This window comes from Poeciliopsis prolifica, unplaced genomic scaffold (assembly GCF_027474105.1).
Source record: "Poeciliopsis prolifica strain line A6 unplaced genomic scaffold, Auburn_PproV2 SCAFFOLD038, whole genome shotgun sequence".
Classification (NCBI taxonomy): domain Eukaryota; kingdom Metazoa; phylum Chordata; class Actinopteri; order Cyprinodontiformes; family Poeciliidae; genus Poeciliopsis; species Poeciliopsis prolifica.
In genome coordinates, this window is record NW_026562413.1 from 2,903,164 (window position 1) to 2,925,699 (window position 22,536).

At 36.1% G+C, this 22,536-nt stretch overlaps 1 protein-coding gene across 1 annotated transcript in view; it reads left to right on the forward strand.

The window, feature by feature from the left end:
- Nucleotides 1-22,536, forward strand: part of csmd3b (CUB and Sushi multiple domains 3b) — a 356,525-nt gene that overhangs the window by 84,787 nt on the left and 249,202 nt on the right. The window contains exon 3 of the mRNA XM_055053697.1: nt 21,201-21,313. Within this exon, the coding sequence (XP_054909672.1) occupies nt 21,201-21,313 (113 nt within the window). The remainder of the gene's footprint in view (nt 1-21,200; nt 21,314-22,536) is intronic.

A 22,536-nucleotide genomic window follows, 5' to 3' on the forward strand; every position in this document is an offset into this window, starting at 1 on the left:
GGCATTATTCTCTGCAGGTGGTACAATTGACCTTCACAAGAGCAATTATTTTCCTTTCATCAAGAAGAAAGTAAGAAAAAGGGGCTAAAGCGGCTTAAATTAGTTTTTACATTTGAGAATTCTGTCATCCTTCAGTATGAGTGTCAGTACTGCCTTTAATCCAATTCTGCTCAGAGAATATTGATATGAGGTGATAAACTGCATCTGGATAAATTTAAATGGGCGTGTATATACTTAAAAACTCAGCAATCAGTAAATTATTATATTTTTTTAAAAACATTTTCCGTTTCTCTTTGTCTGGTATTTAATGTTTTAGGTATTTCCTTTAATTTGCTATAGTTTTTGTGAAAACGAAACAAAAATTAAACAAGGGCACAATGAACCATAATGACCAGACACTGAATGATATGCTTCATTTAGAGACTTTCTATGTTCCTCAGGGCTAGCATATGACGGAAATAATTATTTGCAACATTCACTTTGGAGTTCCTTGGAATATTTGTTTTCCAAATGTGTCCTAACATTTCTGCAAGACCTTGGAGTAGGAGAGTTTTGTAAAACGGCAGGTAAGCATGCATGCGGGGAAGAGCTGATGCCTCCATGTTCACTTCTGCTGACCTTATTATTGGTTCCCTGTGAAGTGTCACCAGTGTGCATTTGTTCAACTAGTTTGAACTCAACTAGTATTGCTATGAACTCAAAACCAGTCATCACCTCTGGCTTATCTGCTGTTCTAGATGTGTTAGAAAAGAAGCACAGCAGTTTCAATGGGATGCATTTTGCATCACCTCGTGCTTCTTGTCTGAGACGCATGGTCCTCTCAAGTTCTCTCCCTTTGATTTTCAACTCAAAGAACATATTTCCGACTCAAAATTCTTTGATGCGTATGCAGTGTCTTTTCTAAGAAGGAAAAATGTCCACATATCCCTCAACAAACATCATTGTTTTTGCTTAAATCAAGAACATAAAATGAAGACAGATGTCGCTTAGATGCAAAGTGAGGATGATGTACACAACACAACAAAATGAAAACACAAATTATAATTTGTGAAGAAGAGTTATTTCACATAATAGTCATGTGCCCCTCTTTGCAGTATTTTCCTTTAACAAATTAGGCTTCACAAATATGTATGACAATCGCATACAATTTATGATGCTGTTGAAAGTAAACTTGTCCGTTTAAAAGCGACACCAAACTACAGTGCATTTCCTAATGGCTGTGGTAAACTCGAAGCAAATTTACAGAATGTCTAATTTGTTTATTTATTTTACTAAATATATCTTCATGGAACTAAAATAACCTCACCCCGTTCTTCCTGCAGATAACCTCACTTGGCAATGAATCCAAAATAGTTTCCGAAATAGAGACATGACTAGAGATGAGAGAGATTGCAGGAAAGTTCAAATGCAGAAAAGGGAACCAAAGGTGGAAGAGCAAGAAAATAGTTGAGTGAACATAAAAGGAAGAAATGGCACTCATTTCTTCAATGTCGCAGTGATGGGGAATAACTGTGTTTTCCATGCATCTCTACGTTGGATGAAACTGCGGAAAAAGAAAGCAGCTTTACGGTGCTCCTCAAAAGCACGGTGTGGATTTGTGATTCAGATCTCCCGAGTCATATTTCGCTGCAGTTACTGTTGCAAGTCTTTTGCGGGTATGTCTCCACCAGCTTTGAACGTTTTTCAAAAACAGAACGGCTTAAGCTAAGTCAGATTGAATAAAGAGCATCTTTGATCATCGATTTCCACAGATTTTACTTTGGATGTTGGTCTGATCTCTGACTGGGCCATTCTGAGAAATGAATAAACTCTGATGTGAACCATCCTATTATAAGTCTCTCTGTATGGTTATGATTGTCCTACTGGAAAGTGAATCTCTGCCCCAGACTGAACTATGCCAAAAAGCTGTTCCACTGTCTTATCAAAACACAGTGCAATATTAAACATTACAATAGAAAGGCTGGTTCAAGACCAGATAATATTGGACTCAAGGCAATTCCCTAAATGTAATTTCTGGTTTCAAAACTAGAGTGTTAATCAAGCTGCCTTAAAAAGGAGCTCTGTTTGTGAGTTTGATGTCATGCCTCAGGCTTCTGAGGTCTTGAACTTGACTTGCCCACTCTAAGAGTATTAGAACTGAAAGACATGTATTACATGGATGATGTGATGGAACATGAGTTGCAACGCCTGAAAGCTGCAACGCATGTGCCAGTGAAAAAAACACCAGAAGCGAGACACGTGCATATCACAGTATGTCAGAAAACGTAAGATCTGGTCACGCCAATCTCTTTCTTTTGAGTGCTTCTTCTTCTGACTCTCCTTCCGGTTCTTGCCTTGACCCAGTTTGTATCTGAAATCTTCTGCAACACCAATTTTACACCTGGCTAAGTCACACCAACAGGACACAGTTGCAAAACTAGAGACAGAGCCACGAACTGAACTCACACAAGTGGCAGAAACGCACAGAGGCGTAGAGGGAGACATGGATGCTCTGCTCCAAAGGCCCAGGAGGAAAGTGCACACAAAGGCCATGGGAAACAGCGGTGTGTGATTGGTGTGAAAATAAACAAATTTGGTCTTTGATGTTGGGACGATATTTGCAAGCAATCGAGAGCACTTTTCGGGGAGGAAAAGCAAGGCGTGTAAACGTGGATGTTCTCGCGTGCGCCTTGGTGTTAAAGGGAGTGGTTTGTGTGAGCGTGAATCGAGGTGTGTTTACCCCTGAGGTAGTGGTATTTCATCTCCTCCCGCATCAGTTCTTCCCTGTAGGCGGTAAGAGGTGCACGTGGGGATGTGGAGTGGAGTGTGCGTGTGTGTGCTGAAAGATCCAAAAACACTTTACCAAGGTTAAATAAGATATTAGAGAAGGAAAAGAAGAATATATATGGGTGTCTTTAAGCAGCGATGTATAAAACCTTACAAAATGTTTGCACACTCCTTGAACTTGAGAAGTGTCATGGATTTGCATTTAGTCTCCTTTATTTCAGTCCTCTAAAAAATTCTAGTACAAGCAATAAGAAAGTTCTCAGGAAACAAACAGAAAAAAAAACAAGAACAAACTCTAGAGATCAGTGATAAAGTTGTTGAAAAGTTTAAAGTAGATTTGGGTGATACAAACTGAAAACATCACAAAGCTCACATCATTTCACGATATGAAGATAAAGCGACAGGAGCAAAAATCAGCAAAGTCTCCAAGAGGCCCATTGTGACTCTGGAGGAGCTGCAGACATCCACAAATCAAATGCATGAATTTATAAAAGAGCAGTCATTGGAAAAAAGCCAGAAATAGTTATATTTCCACAAGCCATGTAGGAGAGATGGCTAATCAGGTGAATGTGCTTTGTTCAATCATGTGATTTTACAAAGTATTGACACATGTGGTCAGAGTATATTTTGGAATCTCAGTGGTTGGTTTTGTTCTGTATATTTTCTTTTGAGTCATTGCATATAGGGTTCTGTGAGTGCCTACAATCTGGTTGCAAATGCTCACATCTTTTAAGCTGTTTATGTAAAAAGAAAAAAATGGAAAAAAAAAAAAGAATGGAAGAAAACCACATGGAAAATATGCATAAATTATCCCAGCTTGTAACAGTCCCTTTGGACATGAATTAACTTGCAAATAAACCATGTCAACTTTCTCGCAGTGTTTTTTTTTTATTTTTTTATCTGGTCTTGTAAACACATTTCGGAACAGCTGGGGGTCCATCAGGTGTCCAATTTGGCGTAAAATGTAGCTGAAAAAATTTTAGTGAAAATGTCTTGCTTTGATTTGTGCATAATTGCAAACTCTTGCACATAAATTGTTGAAAAAAAAATACCTACAGGAGTTCAAATGAGTGCTTTAGGGGTGAGGCTTTTAATGGAAGTTGCAGGCTTTAATGCTATACACTTTTAAGGAAATTTACATTATTTTCTTTATCCATGCTTAAGGAACAAAATGTTCTATTAATGTAAATTGATAACATTTTGGAAGAGAAAAAGTTTCAAAGTGTTCACTGAAGACTGATTCTGACAACTGTCTCTTATTAGAATGCATGCATGTCTGAAACCTATCCTTGTTTCTTTTACCAAATCTCCCTCAAGCTAAGGTATACTTTGCACAAGATGCCTATAATTCACTCAGTTTATTCTGCTTCTCTCTTTTTTTATTTCCATCTCTGTCTCTTTATTAATTAAACCCCCCACTTCCAACCCATCTGCTTGTCTTTCAGTTCATCCTGTAAAAGTCTTTAATTCCGATCTGCTCAGTTCTCTCCGTTTGAACCACCAATTATCAAGGTGTAATTAGTACTGTACTGTGAATGGAGATGTGTGTCGGTCGTAGGCCAGATCTGATGGCCATCAAGATCCTCCGTAGCTAATCAGAGATCTATGTTTTACCACAATGTTAAGAGGTTCTTTGCAAGATGTGTTAATCCACCTCAGGGTAAATTGCTATTGCATCCCTTTTGTATTAAAGTGGGAAAATTAGTTTAAAGGCAGTAAATCTGAAGAATCTCTCATTATTAATTTATTGTTATGTGTCTAATTAGGCCACTTACTTAAGGTCATCTTTGATGTTGAACAGGAGTGAACATAAAAACCCAAATATGCAAACAACATATTTGAAGTTATATCAGCAACATGGCTTTAAATGTTGCTGACTTTGAACCCAGCAACATTTTCCTTTTGTTTGGAACCGTCGTCCATATGCAAATAGTCTTTGGAGTTAAAAAAAAAGAGGCTGATTTGTAGTAGTGGTTTTCTACCAAAAAAAGTATTCATCTCTTGAAATCTAACTGTTTTTTGTTCAGGGACATAAAACAGTTTCATTGACACTATTGAAGAAAACTGTCCCCAAAGAATGACAGTGCCACTACTGTGTTTTTCCTTGTGGAAGGTGTGTTTACAGAGAAATTTGTAGTACTATTTTTGGCTTGCAACCTCCAAGTGCGACCAGCTCTTTTTTTGTACAGACCATAAAGATTTATTCAGAAACTGTTTTCTCTATAGATTCTCCAACCTGAGCTGTGAATATCTATAGCTCATCCAGAGTCAACATGAGGTTTTGAGCTTCTCTGATTAATGCTATCCTTACCTGACCAGCTTGTTTACGGGAGACCACCATTTCTCTGTGGATTAAGAGTTTTCCCATGATTGTTTTTATTTTCAGATGCCTGATTGAAGAATTTCCCATGTGCTGTTCAAAACTTGACAATTTGATTTGTCACCTAAACCTATGGTTTAGGTTTATGTTACATTTTCACAATGTTTTCCCTGACCAGTCTGCTGTGTTCCTCTGACTGCATGATGCTTTTTGTTTACCAGTGTTCTCTAACAAATCCCTGAGGCCTTCATAGAACCAACTGAATTATCCTGAGATCAAAATTACACACAGCTTCTTTTTACTTAGATGACTTTCAAAGACAATCGACTGCAATTTTGTCTGATAGGATTAGAATGTACGGACATTAATGTTACCTTCATCTTTAACTTTTAGAACCAAATATTTTCTTATCATAAGTTTTTCTTGTGTGCGGAAATCTTAAGATTTGTTAAACCTTTATGTCTTAATGTCTCTTTTTAAGATCTCTCAACGTTATTGATTGTGACCATGCTGTGCAAAATGTTAACATGCTACTATAATATTGTAGAACTGCTAAATAGCATTCTCGCCAGGATGCCTTGTAATCCCCTGACACATATGTTGAGTGCATACAGTAGATACAGACTCACTGAGATGGTACCTCAAGGGCAGTCACCCAGGTGTCAGGCAATTTTTTCTTTTTTTTAACCTCAGGGAATAGATCACTATGATCGGCCCTAGAGCCAACCCACTGTCCCTGCAGGAGGGGATGGATACACTGGCTCACAATACATACAGATTAAAGAGAATAAGACAAACACACAGGCAACGGTAAAAAGGATGTGAAGAAAGGACAGTTTGGGATTGAGTGTACGTAGGAACACCAATGAAACAAGGAGACAAAAAAAGATTGATCGAAAAGGTTATTTCAGTGCTGTTTTCTACTGGCTGATCTGAACCCTGCATTGAATGCTTTCTTTTTTTCTTGGAAATTTGGAGATGTGTGAAAGCTTTCTCTGCAAGATTTGGTCAAGCATAGCAGTTGTTCCTGTCTGAGAAATGAGGCCAGCTAATCAGTAACAAACGATAACTTCAAAAGATTAAAATGTCTTCATATATACATTGGTTTTTATCCTAAATTCCAACATTTTGTTATTAGATGTGGATATAATTAGTTTGCTGATGCTCATGGGTCCTGAAAGCTTTCACAATGCTTTTTTTTTTCTTTTTTAAAGCACATGGCATTTGTCCTCACAATAATTTTTTTGATTGACTCCTCGAACCTCCCACCATGTCTCTGGAATATTTTGGAAAGTGAATCACTCTTCTTTCTTATTATGAGGAAATATCCAGATGAAGCTCCACTAACGGGAAGTTTTTACTTTGAAGAATGCACTTATCAAGTACTCTGTGTGTTGACGTGGGATGAAAGAGGAATTATCTCTTTTTACTGTTGCATAACACAAACAGCCGAGATGTAGCTGCTATGACTCATTTCCATGACATTCCTGTTATCCTGGTCTTCTTTTATAACATAAAGTAAGAGACGGAGGTGTTTTCACTTGGTTAATCTTGCTTTTTTAAAAAATGTTTTCACATTGTGAGTTTACGGATTTTCAACTTTCTAAAATGCAGTATAAAGCTTAATCATCATGAATACTTTGCTTATATTTTCCTTGTAACTCATGCAGAAAAGGCATCTAAGTTTGAAGAGCGTTAATGGGAAGCTTTATCAAATGAAACAAACAGCATTTCCACACAAAAACATGTTGGAGAGCGCAACATTTTGAGATTGGGTGGAAGATTCCTGTCCAGCAGGACACCCACACTAAACAATAGTATGATTTAAATCAAGCCACCTGTGGCCCACACAAAGGCCAGATCCAACTTTCATTGGTCAAATAATGGACTTAAATAATTTCTCTCTTTTATGAGAGACATAGGTTTATTTAGTAGGCAAAATTCACCAACAGATGATGTTTAGCACCTTGCCACTTTGTTGTGTTGCATCAGCGCTCAGAGCTGGAACACTTAGTTCAGCTTGACAGATGGATTCCAGTAAAGATTAAACTCATCTTGGCTCTGTTGTTTGGACCTAAACCTGTCACTCTGTGTGGCCATTTCGAGTTGTGTGTTTAACTATTTTCAAATATATTAGAAAATCTAATCAACACCTACTAGTGCTGCAGAGCAACCCCATTACCACTCTTTACTCCTGTCATTTAATTAATTTCTCCTGTGTGCATACACAAACACAGATGCACGTCATTTAAGATTATTTGAGTTCTGGTAACACTTTCAGTTCCTGACCCAGAGGGAAACTAAAAGAACAGAGAAGAGGCTGACAGGTATAATGATACATAAACGCTCGAACACAAAGAGCATTAGAACAATGCTTTTCTCTCTGCTCCGTTGCTCTCTCCATTATCCTTCAAGGCAAAAATACAAGAATTCAATTAAAAAACCATGTAGTGACCTTAAAACACATGCACATGCATGGACACCCACAAGCTTGACATATCAATTAATCACTATCTGTCACTTGACCATTATAGCCTGTGTACCCTCAGTGGGCCAAGGGAATTGTATGAATATAGACTGTTTTATGAAATGTCATTCTGCTATAAATGGCCTCGGCTAAACCTGTAGCAGATTGATTCTCTGTTGACATATCCATGCCTACATTAGCAAGCAGTACTGCAGATGGAGTATTTACATAAAATGACATAATTTGTCATGTACTATTGACAAGCAATGGATGATTAACTCTCAGAAGTCATTGAAGAATTAAAAAACTTAATCAAATTATTGTTTTGATAAGTAGTCTCGATGCAACCATGAGATGGGAATAATATCTATATTTAGCAGCTATACTTTGACGTCAGTGTAGCTTGACAAACATTTCTACAGCAATTACTCCATGAATGTACAACTACTACATAGCTAATCCAACTTGCAGCTCAAATAGTGCAAGTTTAATTGAAAAAAAAAAAATCTGGTTTTACTCAACTCAACTTGCTGAAGGCCTGAAACAAAAGTCAGGGTTACTTTATAACCTGGTGACTCTCTGACCAGCTGCAGGCAAGCAGGCACTCAAAAACAGCTCTGAAATTTCACTCTGAGATTATCAATAAACATCAACAAGTTTGACAGTGGCATCACAGCTACCATCCTAAAACACAGTGCTGAATTCAACAACCTTTGGAGTGTTTCATTTCGCAGTCTGTGATGCAAATGTATAGTTTAGAACCGGAGTGTATCAAAAGGGACGATTTTAATGACCTGATAGGTGTTGATGTTCCAGAAAATGTCCTTTTCTTCTCTTATGAACCCACCTATTATTCTTTTCAGTATGCGAACAAAGATTACAAAATAGGCATCTGGTTCTCTTGACATTAGCAACGAAAGTTCATCAGATAGGAAAAAGACAAAACTGTAATAAATAAAAACCTCATTTTCAACAGCCAAAATAAACATTTCTAACTTAATGTTTCATGACTTCTGCTACATGCATTGTCTCGGTAGCTTAGTGATACAAGAAACCATTTTAATTTACTAAAGCTCAAGAGCACATTTCAAGGTGAAAACATTTCATTTGACTGTACTGCACTTTATGGTTATACGCTTACTTGGAGTTTTCATCTATGCTGAGCTTTGAAAATGTCTATTGCATTGCCGTTTCTATGAATAATCGATAAAGTTTATTGTAGCAGAATAAATAATCAGTTCCTCATCCCAGTCTATGGTTTTCGAGATTTTTGATGTTTCTACAGATTTCGGAGTTTTTTTGCTTTTGGCTTGTTTTGTTTTCGCTTTGCTTTGTTTGTGTTTTGTTTTTTTGACTTTGCTTTGCTTTTGCTTTTGTTTTTGTTTTGCTCAAACTTTTCTGTTTCAGTTTGATCTGGACAAAGTTAATGGCATTGTGAAAACCTGTGGTGTTTTGTATAAACTCTAAACTTTAAATTTGATCTAATTCAGAACCTCACAAAAGCTCATTATTTACACAATTTTAATCTGATTAAATATTTTTGATATACAGAGGATATTCTTTTACAATTGCTATATTCTGCTTATTGCTGCTGCTGTTCCATAATTATCTAAATTCTGAATGCTCTTGACTCCATTTGCAATTATTTTGTCTCAACATCAATTTCAGTGTAATTTCCAGCCTTTGGTAGATATAGAAAATCTCTAAATTGCACCATTTTCCTATCTAAACTAAACAGCCACATTATGTTTGTGTATTTCAGAACACATTTCAACGAGTGTAAGTGCTGTGTCTAATATTGTTTTGTCCTCTATCTTCACATATGACACAGAAAACACATCTCTCATATTAATTCTTCTATATTATTTCTTATAAATAAATAGGATGGAACAAATCACATTTAGAAATTAGCAGCATTTGCACCGGAGCACTAAGCCATACTTATGCAAGCACATATGAGAGTCTGTCAGCAGTTTCATTATTAATATATGTCTATGTAAGTGTATGAACAACCAAAAAAATCTGTTCATTTTTTATGAGGTTTTTTGCTATATTTAAGGAAAGACACTAATATAACGATACACAATATACCATGCCTCACTGCATACAGACCACACTCAGGAATACATGGTTGTTTACTGTGATAAAACATGAAAAATTGATAACAATGGAGCTGACCTTTACAATAACAATAGAAAAGTGGGGGAAATGTTATCTCCAACTACCAGGTGCTTTTGAGGAAAAAAAAAAAAAAATTATTGTGGCTGCCTTTTTGCAAGAGGCAATAGCTCAGTTTTTTATGCAGTGAATTAATTAAACAGAACAGAATTGTTTTTGTTAACTAGGTAAAACATAAGCCCACAAATTGAACGAGCAACTGCATTTATTCATTTTCACCATGTGTCAAACAAAAGAGGCAAATCATTATAAAAGTTCCAGGGACCAGACCTATAATGCAGAAAAAAGCTCCAATGCACAACTAAGCTATTTTTAATTGTGAAATAGTCTCCATTTTAGTTATTGTACTTGTGTGTCTGCTCTGATAACATTATTAAATGGTAAATGACCTGCTCTTTGTAACTCTTTGTTGTGTAAAATGCCTTGGAGTCCTCAGATTTGACAATCTGTGAATTCTATTTTCAGCTCAGTTTATATTGCACCATTTCACAACAAATGTCATCTGAAAAGTAATTTCACATTTGTCACACATGCATTACAATTGATCCTTGTTGTCAATCAAGGATCAAAGGATCAGTTGTGTTGGGTTGTGTCATTGACTTTACAGAAGTCCTTCATATTAAGCAAACATGTTGCAACAGTGGAAAGGAAAAACTCTCCTTTAACAGGAAAAAACATCCAGCAGAACTTTCCTAAGTACGAGCGACCTGCCATGACTACCTGGATATTTGAGAAGATGGAGCAGATGCATAAAAAACACACAGAAAAACTGATATAAGAAGTATTGGGAAATATTTTAATATATATATATATATAATATATATATATATATATTTATATATATATATATATAGATATCATATATATATAATATGTCAGCCAATGTTGCATAAAACAGTGTCTTGGCAAAGCTAAATCCCCTATTTCAAGATGATAATAGCACCTTTGCCTCAGACAATACTTGTGGGCCTTACATAAAAAATGTACTTCCCTGCAAAGACTCCTGAAGTGACAGAATAGCAGGGTTTGTATGTGTGTCTCCTTTAACTTCATATTTCTCAACCCGCATTTTTGCTCCGCCTCTTGCTGATCCATTTTATCCTCTCCTTCCAACTTGTCTTTCCACGTCCATATATCTCTGTAATGACTGTCCCTTTAAGGAGCTGTCAGTCCCGACACCTCTCTTTAAATGCCACAAGACACATCCAATCTATCTCTCACCTATCTACAAAATACAGGTGTGTGTGCATACAAGCACACGTACTGTTTGTGCATTTCTACATTAGCGGGCGTCCCTTCCGGGATGTGCATTTATATGACCGCTTTAGCCGTTGTGTGTGTATGTGTGAGAGATGGGTTTCGTTAGTAAATGATGGGATGGCCAACAGCCTAAACAAGCTTTAGCTCAAGGGGGAGATGCACGCTATCTATCTAACTGCCTGCAACACAGAGAGACTGAGACAGACTAAGGGGGCAGAGGGACAGGTTACTCACTACATTTATCATTTAATAGTGGGAACAAAAACTGCTTTTGACACAGTGACATGGAATTGTGTTGGGAATGCTATCAAGAAGAAGCATAAGGTAAAAAAAAAAGTTCAGTAATTAGAAATGCTGTTTTGGTTTTACTGGCATAAATAATGTATCATATTCAACTTGTTATGGCCGTGTATGTTATAGTTCATGTATCATTGCATTAAAATGCATTCATTATGCACTTTAATGTATGGACTATAATGAGATCACACCGGCTGGCTAATGTTCTCTAGCACTGTGTCCAAAGAAATTAGGCCATTATTTAAAATGCATATAAGTGGTAATGATTAACAATAATTAAAACAGTGAAGAGTATAGTTGCAGACAGTTTATTTATATATAAACAAACTACATACCATTTATTTGTATTTACATATTTTTTTTTTAGTGTGAGGAAGATTTTGCTTTTTTGGGCAAAAAAGTTAATCCACCATCTAGACTGTGTCACAGGTTCTCTCTTCGGGCTTGAACAGACACTAGCGATGGCCCCTGTCAACTCCAAAGACAAACCTCCTCCTCTTCCTTCCTCCATGACACACCACAAAAGGATTTATCATCCTTGAACATCACAGCTACGCTGAAAGGGATAGCAAGTAATGGATGTTTGCGCTACTGGATGCCAATAAGTGTGACAAAGTGAGAAGCACACAGACATGCAGCATGAAGCTGGGTACAGACAGACATACGGGCAGATACACACTGATGGCTTGCTGTGAGATAAACGAAAATGACAGCTGAAGCATTTTAAGAAAAATATTCACTAAAATCTATTCTTCTTTTGCGGGCGCACATGCACATTCATGGGCATCCTTGCAAGCTGGCACACACGGGTGTTCTTGCAGGGAGCTATCTGGAGAAAAAACCTGTTTAGACTATCACTCTGGTGTCACAGATTGCCTCTATTTAAGCATATCTGTTTGAGGGTTGAGGAGCTTTACTCTGCCCTTTAGTAACTCAGTGTGTCTGTGTTTTAGAGGTCATCAAGCTACAAATGTGTTCGTTCATTTATAATACAAGATACTCTGAGTCAGCAGATTCTGAACAGAATCCAAATATAGGAGTAAAAAAGGTACAGAATACTTATTTTAAACAAATGTGCTTAGATAAATTGAAGCAGAGTAGAACAAAATGTTTACCCACATGAGCAATATTAAGTAAATGTTATCGCATGGTTTGTGTTTTAATTTGTTGACAATGGGCCATTATAAAGCCTGGTTGCGCTTTTTTTTTCACATTCAGATGTCATTTGGGTTTTTCTAAACTCATTTATTATGCTGTTGTGCAGTGTGGCACATACTCCTTTAACAGAAAGTGGAAAAGCTGGATAGCACATGATTAAACGGCTATGAAAAATACAATATGACTCATCAGAAAAACTCTGCTGGAGAAGAATAAATAAAAATCTCTTCGAAAGAGGTGAATTTAAGCTGAAAATATTTTTGCTGCATATGATCGGCTCGGAAGCGAAGAGACATTGAGGACATGCAGAGCTGATAAACATCGTGGCCACTAAAAACTCACTAAGCACTTTGATTTTGTATGCCGGGTAACAACAAATATTCATTGGTTTTTCATTTTCTAGTTTTTACTGCAAGCGGGAGTAGTTTCAGAATTTTTTATTTATTTATTTTTTAGATCAAACCCTTTGCATAATCTTTCATTTGCAAATTGCATAGTAATTATGGCATAAATAAGAACTTGTATAGCCAGTATTATTCTATTACAAACGGTTTCAAACCCTAGCCCTGAGTCTGTAACATCTTTGTAATAATAACTGAGGGCAAATAAATTTTCCTGTTCAATTTGACCTAAGGTTTCTGATGATTTGAGAATTGGTGAATTTAATTCCTTAAAATGCAGTTTTACCATTCAAGATTTCAAGGAACATAATACAATTTTGCTTTGTTGATGAAAATATTTTGGAGAAAGATTTTTATGGAAAACATTTGGATTTCGAACATTTTTGTCTTGCCTCAAAACGTCCCAAAAAAAAAAAAAAAAAAGAATAAAAAAATGCCCCAACAGATGTTTTTAGTCCTGGATTGTCCTGGCCTCACAGTGGGTACATTCATTTAGTGATTTTCCTGTCACCTTCTCTGGGGTATATTAAAATTAATGTTTGGGTTGCAATGTAGCTCACATCTCTCTCTCTCTCTCTCTGTCATCCTCAACATGTTATTCTGATGAATGGACTGGGTCATTGAGAAAGCTGGAAGGGTGACCTGGATAGTGAATCTGCTTGTGTTTGTGCATTTCTTTGTTTTGTTTTTTTTTTCTGTATGACTAATTTAATGGCTAGAGAACCACTATGATCAAGGACCCTCCATACCCCCCCTCATTGCATCCCCATCCCTTCTCAAAACCAGACATGCACACTGAGCTACACACATAGATCAGGAGGTCTGGTGAAACAGTGATTTATACGACACAGCAATGACTATTGACCACATGTACTGTAACCTGAAAAATGATTCTGTGTGCAGTCGTGTGTGTGCCACTCAGGGAGGTGTTGTTAATCAGTCACCGGAGACCCTGAACTTTGAACACCCATGAAGGAAATAAATCTACTGGACATGAAGATGAAATAGAGGGATGGAGGGGAAAGAGAGGTTATTGGCCATTTTCTTACCACAGCATTAACTTCTAACCTCACTCTTTATGAAAATGTGAGTGCATAATTTTACTATTATACAGAGATGTACAAGTACATGTAAATGGACACTACATTTCCTGAAATACTCAGTCAAATTGTTTCCATTTACATAGATTGCACATCCTTTAGACAAACCTTTCAGATCAGGCATCAGAAGCACAGTTAATGAACAAAAATTGGGTAAAAAGTACATCACCAGTAGCTAATTTGAGCAAAGGATTAGTTGAAATAAAATAACTCTAGACACTTCTGATTACAGCAAATATAGGTTCCACAAAACAATCAAAGAATTCATTATTAGGAAAGAAAATGGCCAATAAATGATCAAGAAACATTTATGAAGTTTTAAAATGAATCCAGATAGAACTACTAAATGTCAATCAGGACTCTTGGTTTGTTTGTCTTCTGCAGGCCTTATTGAATATAATAATCTCAGAAAAAACCTGATAATTGCTTCGTGACTGCGTGCAGTCTAAAAAAGTGATCTGCTCACTGAAGAAAGTTTAACCACAATACTCATAAAGCCAAACTTTTTTCCAGAGAAGGTTTTAATTGTAGGTTTCCACATGTCTTGTTCATGTTTTACATATAAAAATAACCAATAAAGACATGATTAGGAAATGAAATCCTTTTGCAGAAAAAACACACAAACATAAGTGGAAAAAAATGCATCCGCCATAAATGTTGTTACAGCATAATGTTTTATGATGTTTAATAGTTTAAATCTTGCTAATGCAAGCCTTAAGAGTCCATGAAACCCAGAGTATGAGACAAAGTGCCAAGACGTTTGTTAATAAATGGTTTTTGTTTCTCATCCTTGACCCCCTAATGCGCTTAATTGCAGTGTTTCTCTTGTTCAAGACACTTAGTTCAAAGTCTGGGGCAGCTCGTTGTTGTACTCTGTGGAACCCTGGTCATGACCTATTAGCAATAAATTGGATCAAATGTTTGAGGATGAGAGATCTAAAACCTGCGCAGTGGGAGGTCACCAGCAACGGAGCTTTGAGACACCGCTGTAAGACAGATTTGTCAGATCCTTGTATGAATATTAACTGCATTTTGCATGATGAAACAATATAGAAATAAAAGAAATGGGATGAAGAAGAACGTTAAACAACCACACAAAAATATTGAAACATTTCTCAGCTACACGTCAAAGCTTTGGTTAAACATAGATTTGGTTTTCAGAGCCAACAACCTGATGTGGCAGGTTTCCTCTTGAGGCAAATGTACTGATGTATTTCTTACATCTTTTAAAGTCAAAACAAAGTGTTTGTTTTAATTGCTAAAGCTAAAAAAAATGATTGCTTTGTGGTATTACAACAATGAAGCAATCCTTATTGGTATTTATTTATTCATAATCACAATCATCTGGGGATGTTGTTGAACTATGCAGTTTTGGGTGTAAATGGGATCTATTTAAGGAAAAGAGAATTAAAATCACACGTCTCATGTGGCATATGAAAATCCAATATCTGAATATCTTTATACTTCTGTAATTGATTCATACCATATTAATTATTCCACATCTTAACATAATAAGACACAAATAGGCAACCTAAACCTGTGTAGATGTGCCATTACAGTTGCATCTAAATCCAATGGAACAGCAAACAACATTTAAGGTTTAGGATTCAGCCAATCATTGGCTTTTTACAGTCCTGTAGGAATCTGAAAAACTGAAGAAATGATAATAGAAGAGATTTTTGTAAATAATGTGATGAAAAAGTAAAACGCTTTTCTTGTACTTAGTTTTGTAATTTGCTTTTGAATGCAGGTTATGTGGAAAATCAACATATCAGAAGCATTATTTATTTTGGAAATACTACAATCCAGTGTGCTTTTACACAACCTAAAACACCTTGAAAATCCCCAAAACTGTGTAGTGACCTTTGTAAAGGCTGACTACACAGTTTCACATCAGATACTAACCTTTGATTGCAGGTGAAAATTGGGACTGATGTAGAAAAAGGTTGCTTAAACTATAAAGCAAAAAAGACACATATTCCCATCTTGTTTTACGATCATAAAACGGCCAGCTTTAATAATTTCTCATTGTAATTTTGTGTGTTTTTCATGGAGGCTAAAAGAGAAAATACTCAGGTCTTTTGACATCTTCAAAATCATACCACTTCTAGGATTAATATGCCATAAAAATATGAGAATATTGTCATAATTAGTGTATTAAAACTTTAGAATCATAGTAAATGAAATTGAATCTTTTTCATCTAGACAGTAGAAAACTACTTTTATATTGGCAGAGGAATAACTGGTTGAGTAACTGTGATGTCCTCAGGCTCTTTGGATTAAAATGACCCCAAATCATAACACTTCCTCTCCTGTGCTCAAAACTTAATGAGGCGTTTCTTTTACTCATTACTGTTCTCAGTCCTCTCAATACCCTACCAGCAAACCTCCTCATCACTACAATACACACAAATATTCACATGCTGTGTTTGCTGTAAAAGAGAACATCCATCTTTTATCTCCACCATGCAGTGGTTCAAAATTATGTTATCTAAAGAGACATTTATCAAAGAATTTAGTGTCTTTTATCCAGTGCTTGTGATTTTGATCACAAATGGTTTCTTTCTTTCTCCCCTCTCTACCTGTTTTGACATGTGGTTGATTTTTCCAGGATGTACTCTGGAAAAACAAGCATCTCGCTTCTTGTTTCTGCTATTGATTTAAGATCCTGGTCAAGTTGAGAACGTTTCCAATGGGAATAATGTTAGTCAATATAGATGTTCCACTGTGTTTTAAATGTCGAAGTGCATGTCAAAATAGGCTGCAAGATAAACCCAGTTTGAACATATGACGAGTTAAATCAATTTTCTAGAGTACCATCGGGAGCATAAAACGTTGGGAAAGAAGGGTGTTTGTTTTGGTCCTGTAGAAAGTAAATAAAATTTTAATTTTAATATTTAAATTGTTGTATACTGGTTTACATTTCAAAAGTAAAATAAAACAGACCAGGAGGAAGTTGAGGTCATCGACATTCAAGCTACCTCAGATGATTAGCTCACAATTTAATTGAAGTCATTGAATTTGATTGTTTATGTGTCGTTATTGGGGTCGCAGTTTTCTGTGACAGCAGAGAAAAAGGTGAAAGTATTCATCTGCTTGATGTGTGATGGCATGATGTGAATTCTGTTCAGCTTGTTTAATATTAGTTAAGCAAAATGAAAATTAAATGCAATTGAATATGCCATTATTTAAAATAGCAAGTAAAGATAGATCATGATGGGATTTTTTTATGCAGTCTATAAAAATGACAGACAAATAAGAAAATCTAATGCAACACTCTGACAGAGATCCAGAAGATGATTCTTTCCTCGCAGCCAATTAACTAATCAATGGCTGAATTCAAAACAGCTCAGTCAAGCTTAAAAGAACCACAGCTCCAGGGAGCAGAGTGGAACCGGACTGTAAGTCCTAATGCAAAAACGGCGGGCCTGGGTTGGTACTCAGGCCGGGCTCGGCCCAGGAGTACAAAAGGAGCTTGAAGTACTTCAGAGTCCTAAGATTTGATAAAACTCTACACAAGTACTGGCCATTTACCATGTACAGCTGCTTCTGTTACGGTTACAGTTTCTGAAGAGGACAACAATGTGTCTAGCAGTATCTGAGATATTATAATGGTGTATAAGATAATAGCTTTGATAAACATAACTAAGACTACTGTCTTCTAAATAGTGCTGTACAATATCAATATGGAGGCTTACCTGGATCCTTACTTTGTCAAAAATCCTTTAAACCATGTTTGCATAAAATATGCAAATGTTGGCGGTCCCTAACATACTCAGAATTAGAAAAAAATCAAAATAAGTAGCATGAGAGATTTTGGTTTCAAAAATGCCCCACCTACACTCTTCCTGCCTTTTTGGTAAGTGTAGCAACAAAAGTTTTTGTTAACACTGCCATTAATGTTTTAAGCCTTCTCTTTTCTACCAAAATGGCAGCATTAATGTTGAAAAATATATTTTGAAGGTTAACAATGAAAAGAACCAGATGCAGGAATGATAACTGACAGGCTCCATCAATCATAATCTCTGGACTGCTTTGTTTAATGTTTTAGATAGGAAGTTGTGTGTTGGATTGTATTACAATCCTGTGCTAAGCTTCCTTTGTTGATGTGTATGAGACAGTAAGAGCAAGGAAAACACTCCAATGATATTAACCAGTTACTTGACTTGCTGATGCAATTTCATGTTATGCACATCAGATTCTTGTGTGCACGTACGAACACCCGCAAGTCTCTTTCCGAACCGACTTTCAATTTCTGTAAGGGAACATTGCTTTCACTTCATAAATCTTGAAACATGTAAACCCAGAGTTAAATTGTGACACTATAAAATGAGTGGTGTGTTTGCGTGTGCTGAAGGTTTGCATCTGCTGAAGTGAAAGTAAAGGAAATTAGATTCTGGAGAGGAAGCAGGGGGATTTGAGTTGTATTTTAATGATATTCTATCTGCTGAAGGGTAAGGAGACGACTTTATAGAGTCGCTATTATACCACAAGTTGCAAAAATGAGCACAAAAGTGGAAGCAGAGAAATACAAATGAAAATACAGTGATTGTCGAAAAGAAAAAAAGTCACCATCACTTCTCATTTCTAAAACAGTCTTGATAGATGACAAATCCTTTGGTCATGGAGAAGAAGCTAATCTGTTTCAGAGTATCACATTATTGGCATGCATCATGCAAAGAAAATTAGCTTCAGCCAGTACAATTTTGCCTCTCTGACAAACTTTACAAATCTGCCTAACATATTGGATCATGAATTCAGTCTTCTGCCTGCCAGTTAAAGATATGTGGCTCCACAGTTAAACAAGGTTACAAGTGGAAACATTGATAAACATTGGTCGATCGTGAAACTAAACATGGAACCTGGATCAGTTTGAAATACCGGTCAGGTCTTCTCACTGTGTGTACTTTTACATTTATTTGTGTGTGTTTGTTGTATAGTTATCCTTGTGAACAAAAAGAACGTTGATTCAAGATACATTTCAGTAATACTTTGATACTAAAATGTATCACATTGCAGAGAGTAAATATATCATCTAAGGTAAAAGCTTAAAAATCGGCATTGGTTGTTGTTGATTCCTTCAAAAACTCCCATGGTGGTATTATTGTAATATCATTTTTATTGTAACTGGTTACTTTGCCTGAAACTTACATTGGCATAGAGCATTTTAGGTGTTATAGACAAAAATGAATACTTGATCAAATAAGTCAGAGTGAAGATTATGATCCTTGATCAGAAGATGAAGTACTTGTAATGAAGAAATGCGATACTGTCTTTCCTTTTGTTCATGCTTTGTATCGAAGATGGATAAGATTCCAAGTGTTTTCATAAACATGCAAACTTGACAGTGATTGTTGTTCCAGTCAAATGTTTGCAAATGACAAAGCTGCTACACTTGTAAATGTGAAATGCAACAATATTTTAAGAATGAAAAAGACTTTAATGATTGTCACTACCACCTTACGTCTTTGCATTGCACTCAGACGTGTAATGGAAATCCTAAAGGTTATTTGATGGAATTAAATACAATTTAGCTATGGTGTCAAATTTCAAAAAAAGAAAAAAAAAACACATTTGAAAAAACATGTACAATAATTTCAAACCAAAAATGTGAAAATGTGGTTGATGGAAGAATAAATGATGAGCACAATAGGAGAGAAGTAACACGATCAAAGTATTTTCTCAATTGGCAGAAAAGGGAAGAAAAAAGAGAAAATGTAGAAAATGAAATGAAAGAAAAAATAGCAGCTTTGGGAAAAATACAGGAGATGTTGCAGTGGCAGCACAAGGGTTTGGCTCTTTTCCAGACATGAAAAAGATCCAGCCCTCCTCTCCTCCTTCATGTTTCCTTCTCAATTAGCTATCTCTTAGCTGAAGGCCCACCTGGGCAGTTATGCAGCATTTATTTGAGGATAAACAGAGACATGTTGCTGAGCTGAGTGGTTTCATGTGGCCTTACCTGCTTTCGCTTTTCCCCTATTTCTTGTTCATTCATCTGCAGAGAGGTTTTAGTATAAGATCAATTGGTTGGACGCTTGCTTTTTATCAAATTGAAAGGTCTAAATGAACCTATTTATCATTATATTATTTAAAAATACAATATGCACAGTGTTTTTCTGTAATGAACAGCTCCTAAAAAACAGATTTTATAAATGTTTCCTCAATGTTTTTTGAAAGCGCTTACGAGGAAAATAAGGTCGACTAAGTCCTACCTTAGTCGACCGTTTGGTTTTTTTTGTCTAATCTTGAGGCAATGAAACAATGCTCAGACCTATGAAGGTCTTGGCACAAAATGTAAAATAAGATATTTCCAATGTTCATTTGTTTCATTGACAACTAAAACAGAAGTGAGAAAACTTTGTGATACACTTAAGCTAATAAAAACCCATACTTCAGAAAATTAGAATATAAGTTCACTACAAAAAAATATACTGACAACAAAAAAGTCATACTAAAATGATATTGCAGAGTACATCATATCATCCATGCTTCAGTTTAGCTCAGTGCTAGTTTCTGGTGAATCAAGCACCAAACTGCCATGCTTATTAAAGCAGGCATTGGTCATTTTTGCAAGTGTGGGCGACTCGTTTGTCCTGGTTTGATTTCACCGTGCATTCCCAACTTGTAAAGGATGATCTCTTTTGTGAAATATAACTGTGGTTCACTCAAAGAGTCTTCATTTTAGTTATATTTATTTTAATATGATGCTATCAGCACTGTTTGCCACACATGCTGTGCCACTTTCTCAAACAAGAGTGAGAGGTCAGCCACACCTGAAATATACTCTTCGATTGCCAGGAGATTGACTCCACCTGGTTCTCTTCTCTAGCAGGCAGAACACAAAGAAGCAGCAAAGGGGAGTGGCTTCTTGGCATTTCACCAGAACAGTGGAAACATGCCAAGACGAGCTGAAAAATAAAATCCATATCTCCTTTAAACTTGTTACCAGAAGGAAAAACTGATGGACTTCATGTAACTTGGATTCTTTGAATCCTTTTTCCTAGTCTCTGGGATATTGTGCAGCAAATGAAAAGGAAAAGTTACTCTCATCTGAAAACACTAGACATTTTAACTGAGTTGCTGAACTAGTTAAGTTTTGTTGGAATGAACATTCTTTTATGAGCTATAGAAAATATTATGTAAACCTTTAAGGAAGATACATGACACCTAATTTCTTGTTTTACTTTATGCTTTATTTAAATTTTTCTGGTAAATCATAATTTTAATCACATCCCTCTGGTTTCTTCTTTCAGGTTAACAGGGTTCCAGGCTCCTCCCCCTGTCACCAGCACAGGGAATGTTTTCTCCTTGAGGTTGACCAGCGACTTTGCTGTTTCAGCTCATGGCTTCAAACTCAACTATGAAGGTCAGAACGTGTCTGATTTGTATAAATGTAGATATTTCTTGTTTGCAACTGAGTTGTTTTGGGAAAAAAAATGAAAATAAACCTTCAGATATTCATAAATTATGCTCAGAAAAGAGCATTTAGAGTATTTTGGTGTGAGAACAAAATATGTAGATTTGGAAAATAAAGATCCAAATATTCTGAAATGGATAATAGAAGAAGCTGAATGTTTTACTCAGCCTCAGAATGTGGAGCATCACACTTAACTGTTTAAAAGCAGAAGGTCAGATTTCATGTTTTGGTTTTGATGCTTTCTTGGGAACTTGGTTTCTATTCAGTTCAGGTCTGTCAGGGAAGATGAACTCGAGATGAAAAAGTGAACTGTTAAGTTTTTCAAGGAGAAGGAGCAGCTCCAGGTCTTGAACTCAATCCACTTTTTAACTACTGTCCACTCAGCACAAGAAATGATTCAAGTGCATCCTTTTTCAGCAACCGGAGGCACTCAAACTTTCTGAATCAAGCAACAGGGTTACAGCAGATCAGCATCTGATGCTGTAGTGTCAGCATCATGACTAAAATTGTTTCACATAAGTGGTAACAAAAATGCTTACTTTTTGGTTAAAGTAACAGAACAATTGAAACAGTTTATGGCTTTTAGTCGTGGAGCAAATCTCGAGAGATCATTAGCATCTCAGTGTTTTTCTTTAAAAAAAAATTGAGAAAGAAAACAAATGATTGCATAAAATACTGGTTAAAATTAGACTTTGACCAAGCATATCTTTTCTGCTTTAACAGTTTTAGAACTGACTCGTGGATTAGAACAACTATGATGTCCTCACAGGGGTAATTAGTTCGAGTGAATTAAATAGGAGGGGGTAAAAAGCATTCAATTGTTTTAGCAAAGACAAAAATATAACTGTGTACAAATTTGAAAAAAGTGATGCAATTACATTTATACATATTCTTGATAAGCTGTTGACATGCCAGCAGCTGTGTCATTCGGAGATTGCAGCTACATTTGTGACCCTGTGACAATTTAAAAGCTCGGGGCATTTATATTTCTTCTAAATTGTCTATTCCCAAGCTAACAAACAGTAAAGATGATGGTTTTTATCACACTGTCTCATCAGAAATGGATGTTATATGATTGTCTGGTGCTATAACTTGCATGTACAAGTTACTTTTGTATATGCAGTCAATATAAGCAATTATAAACCCTTTTGCTAGCTCACCTTGGATCTATT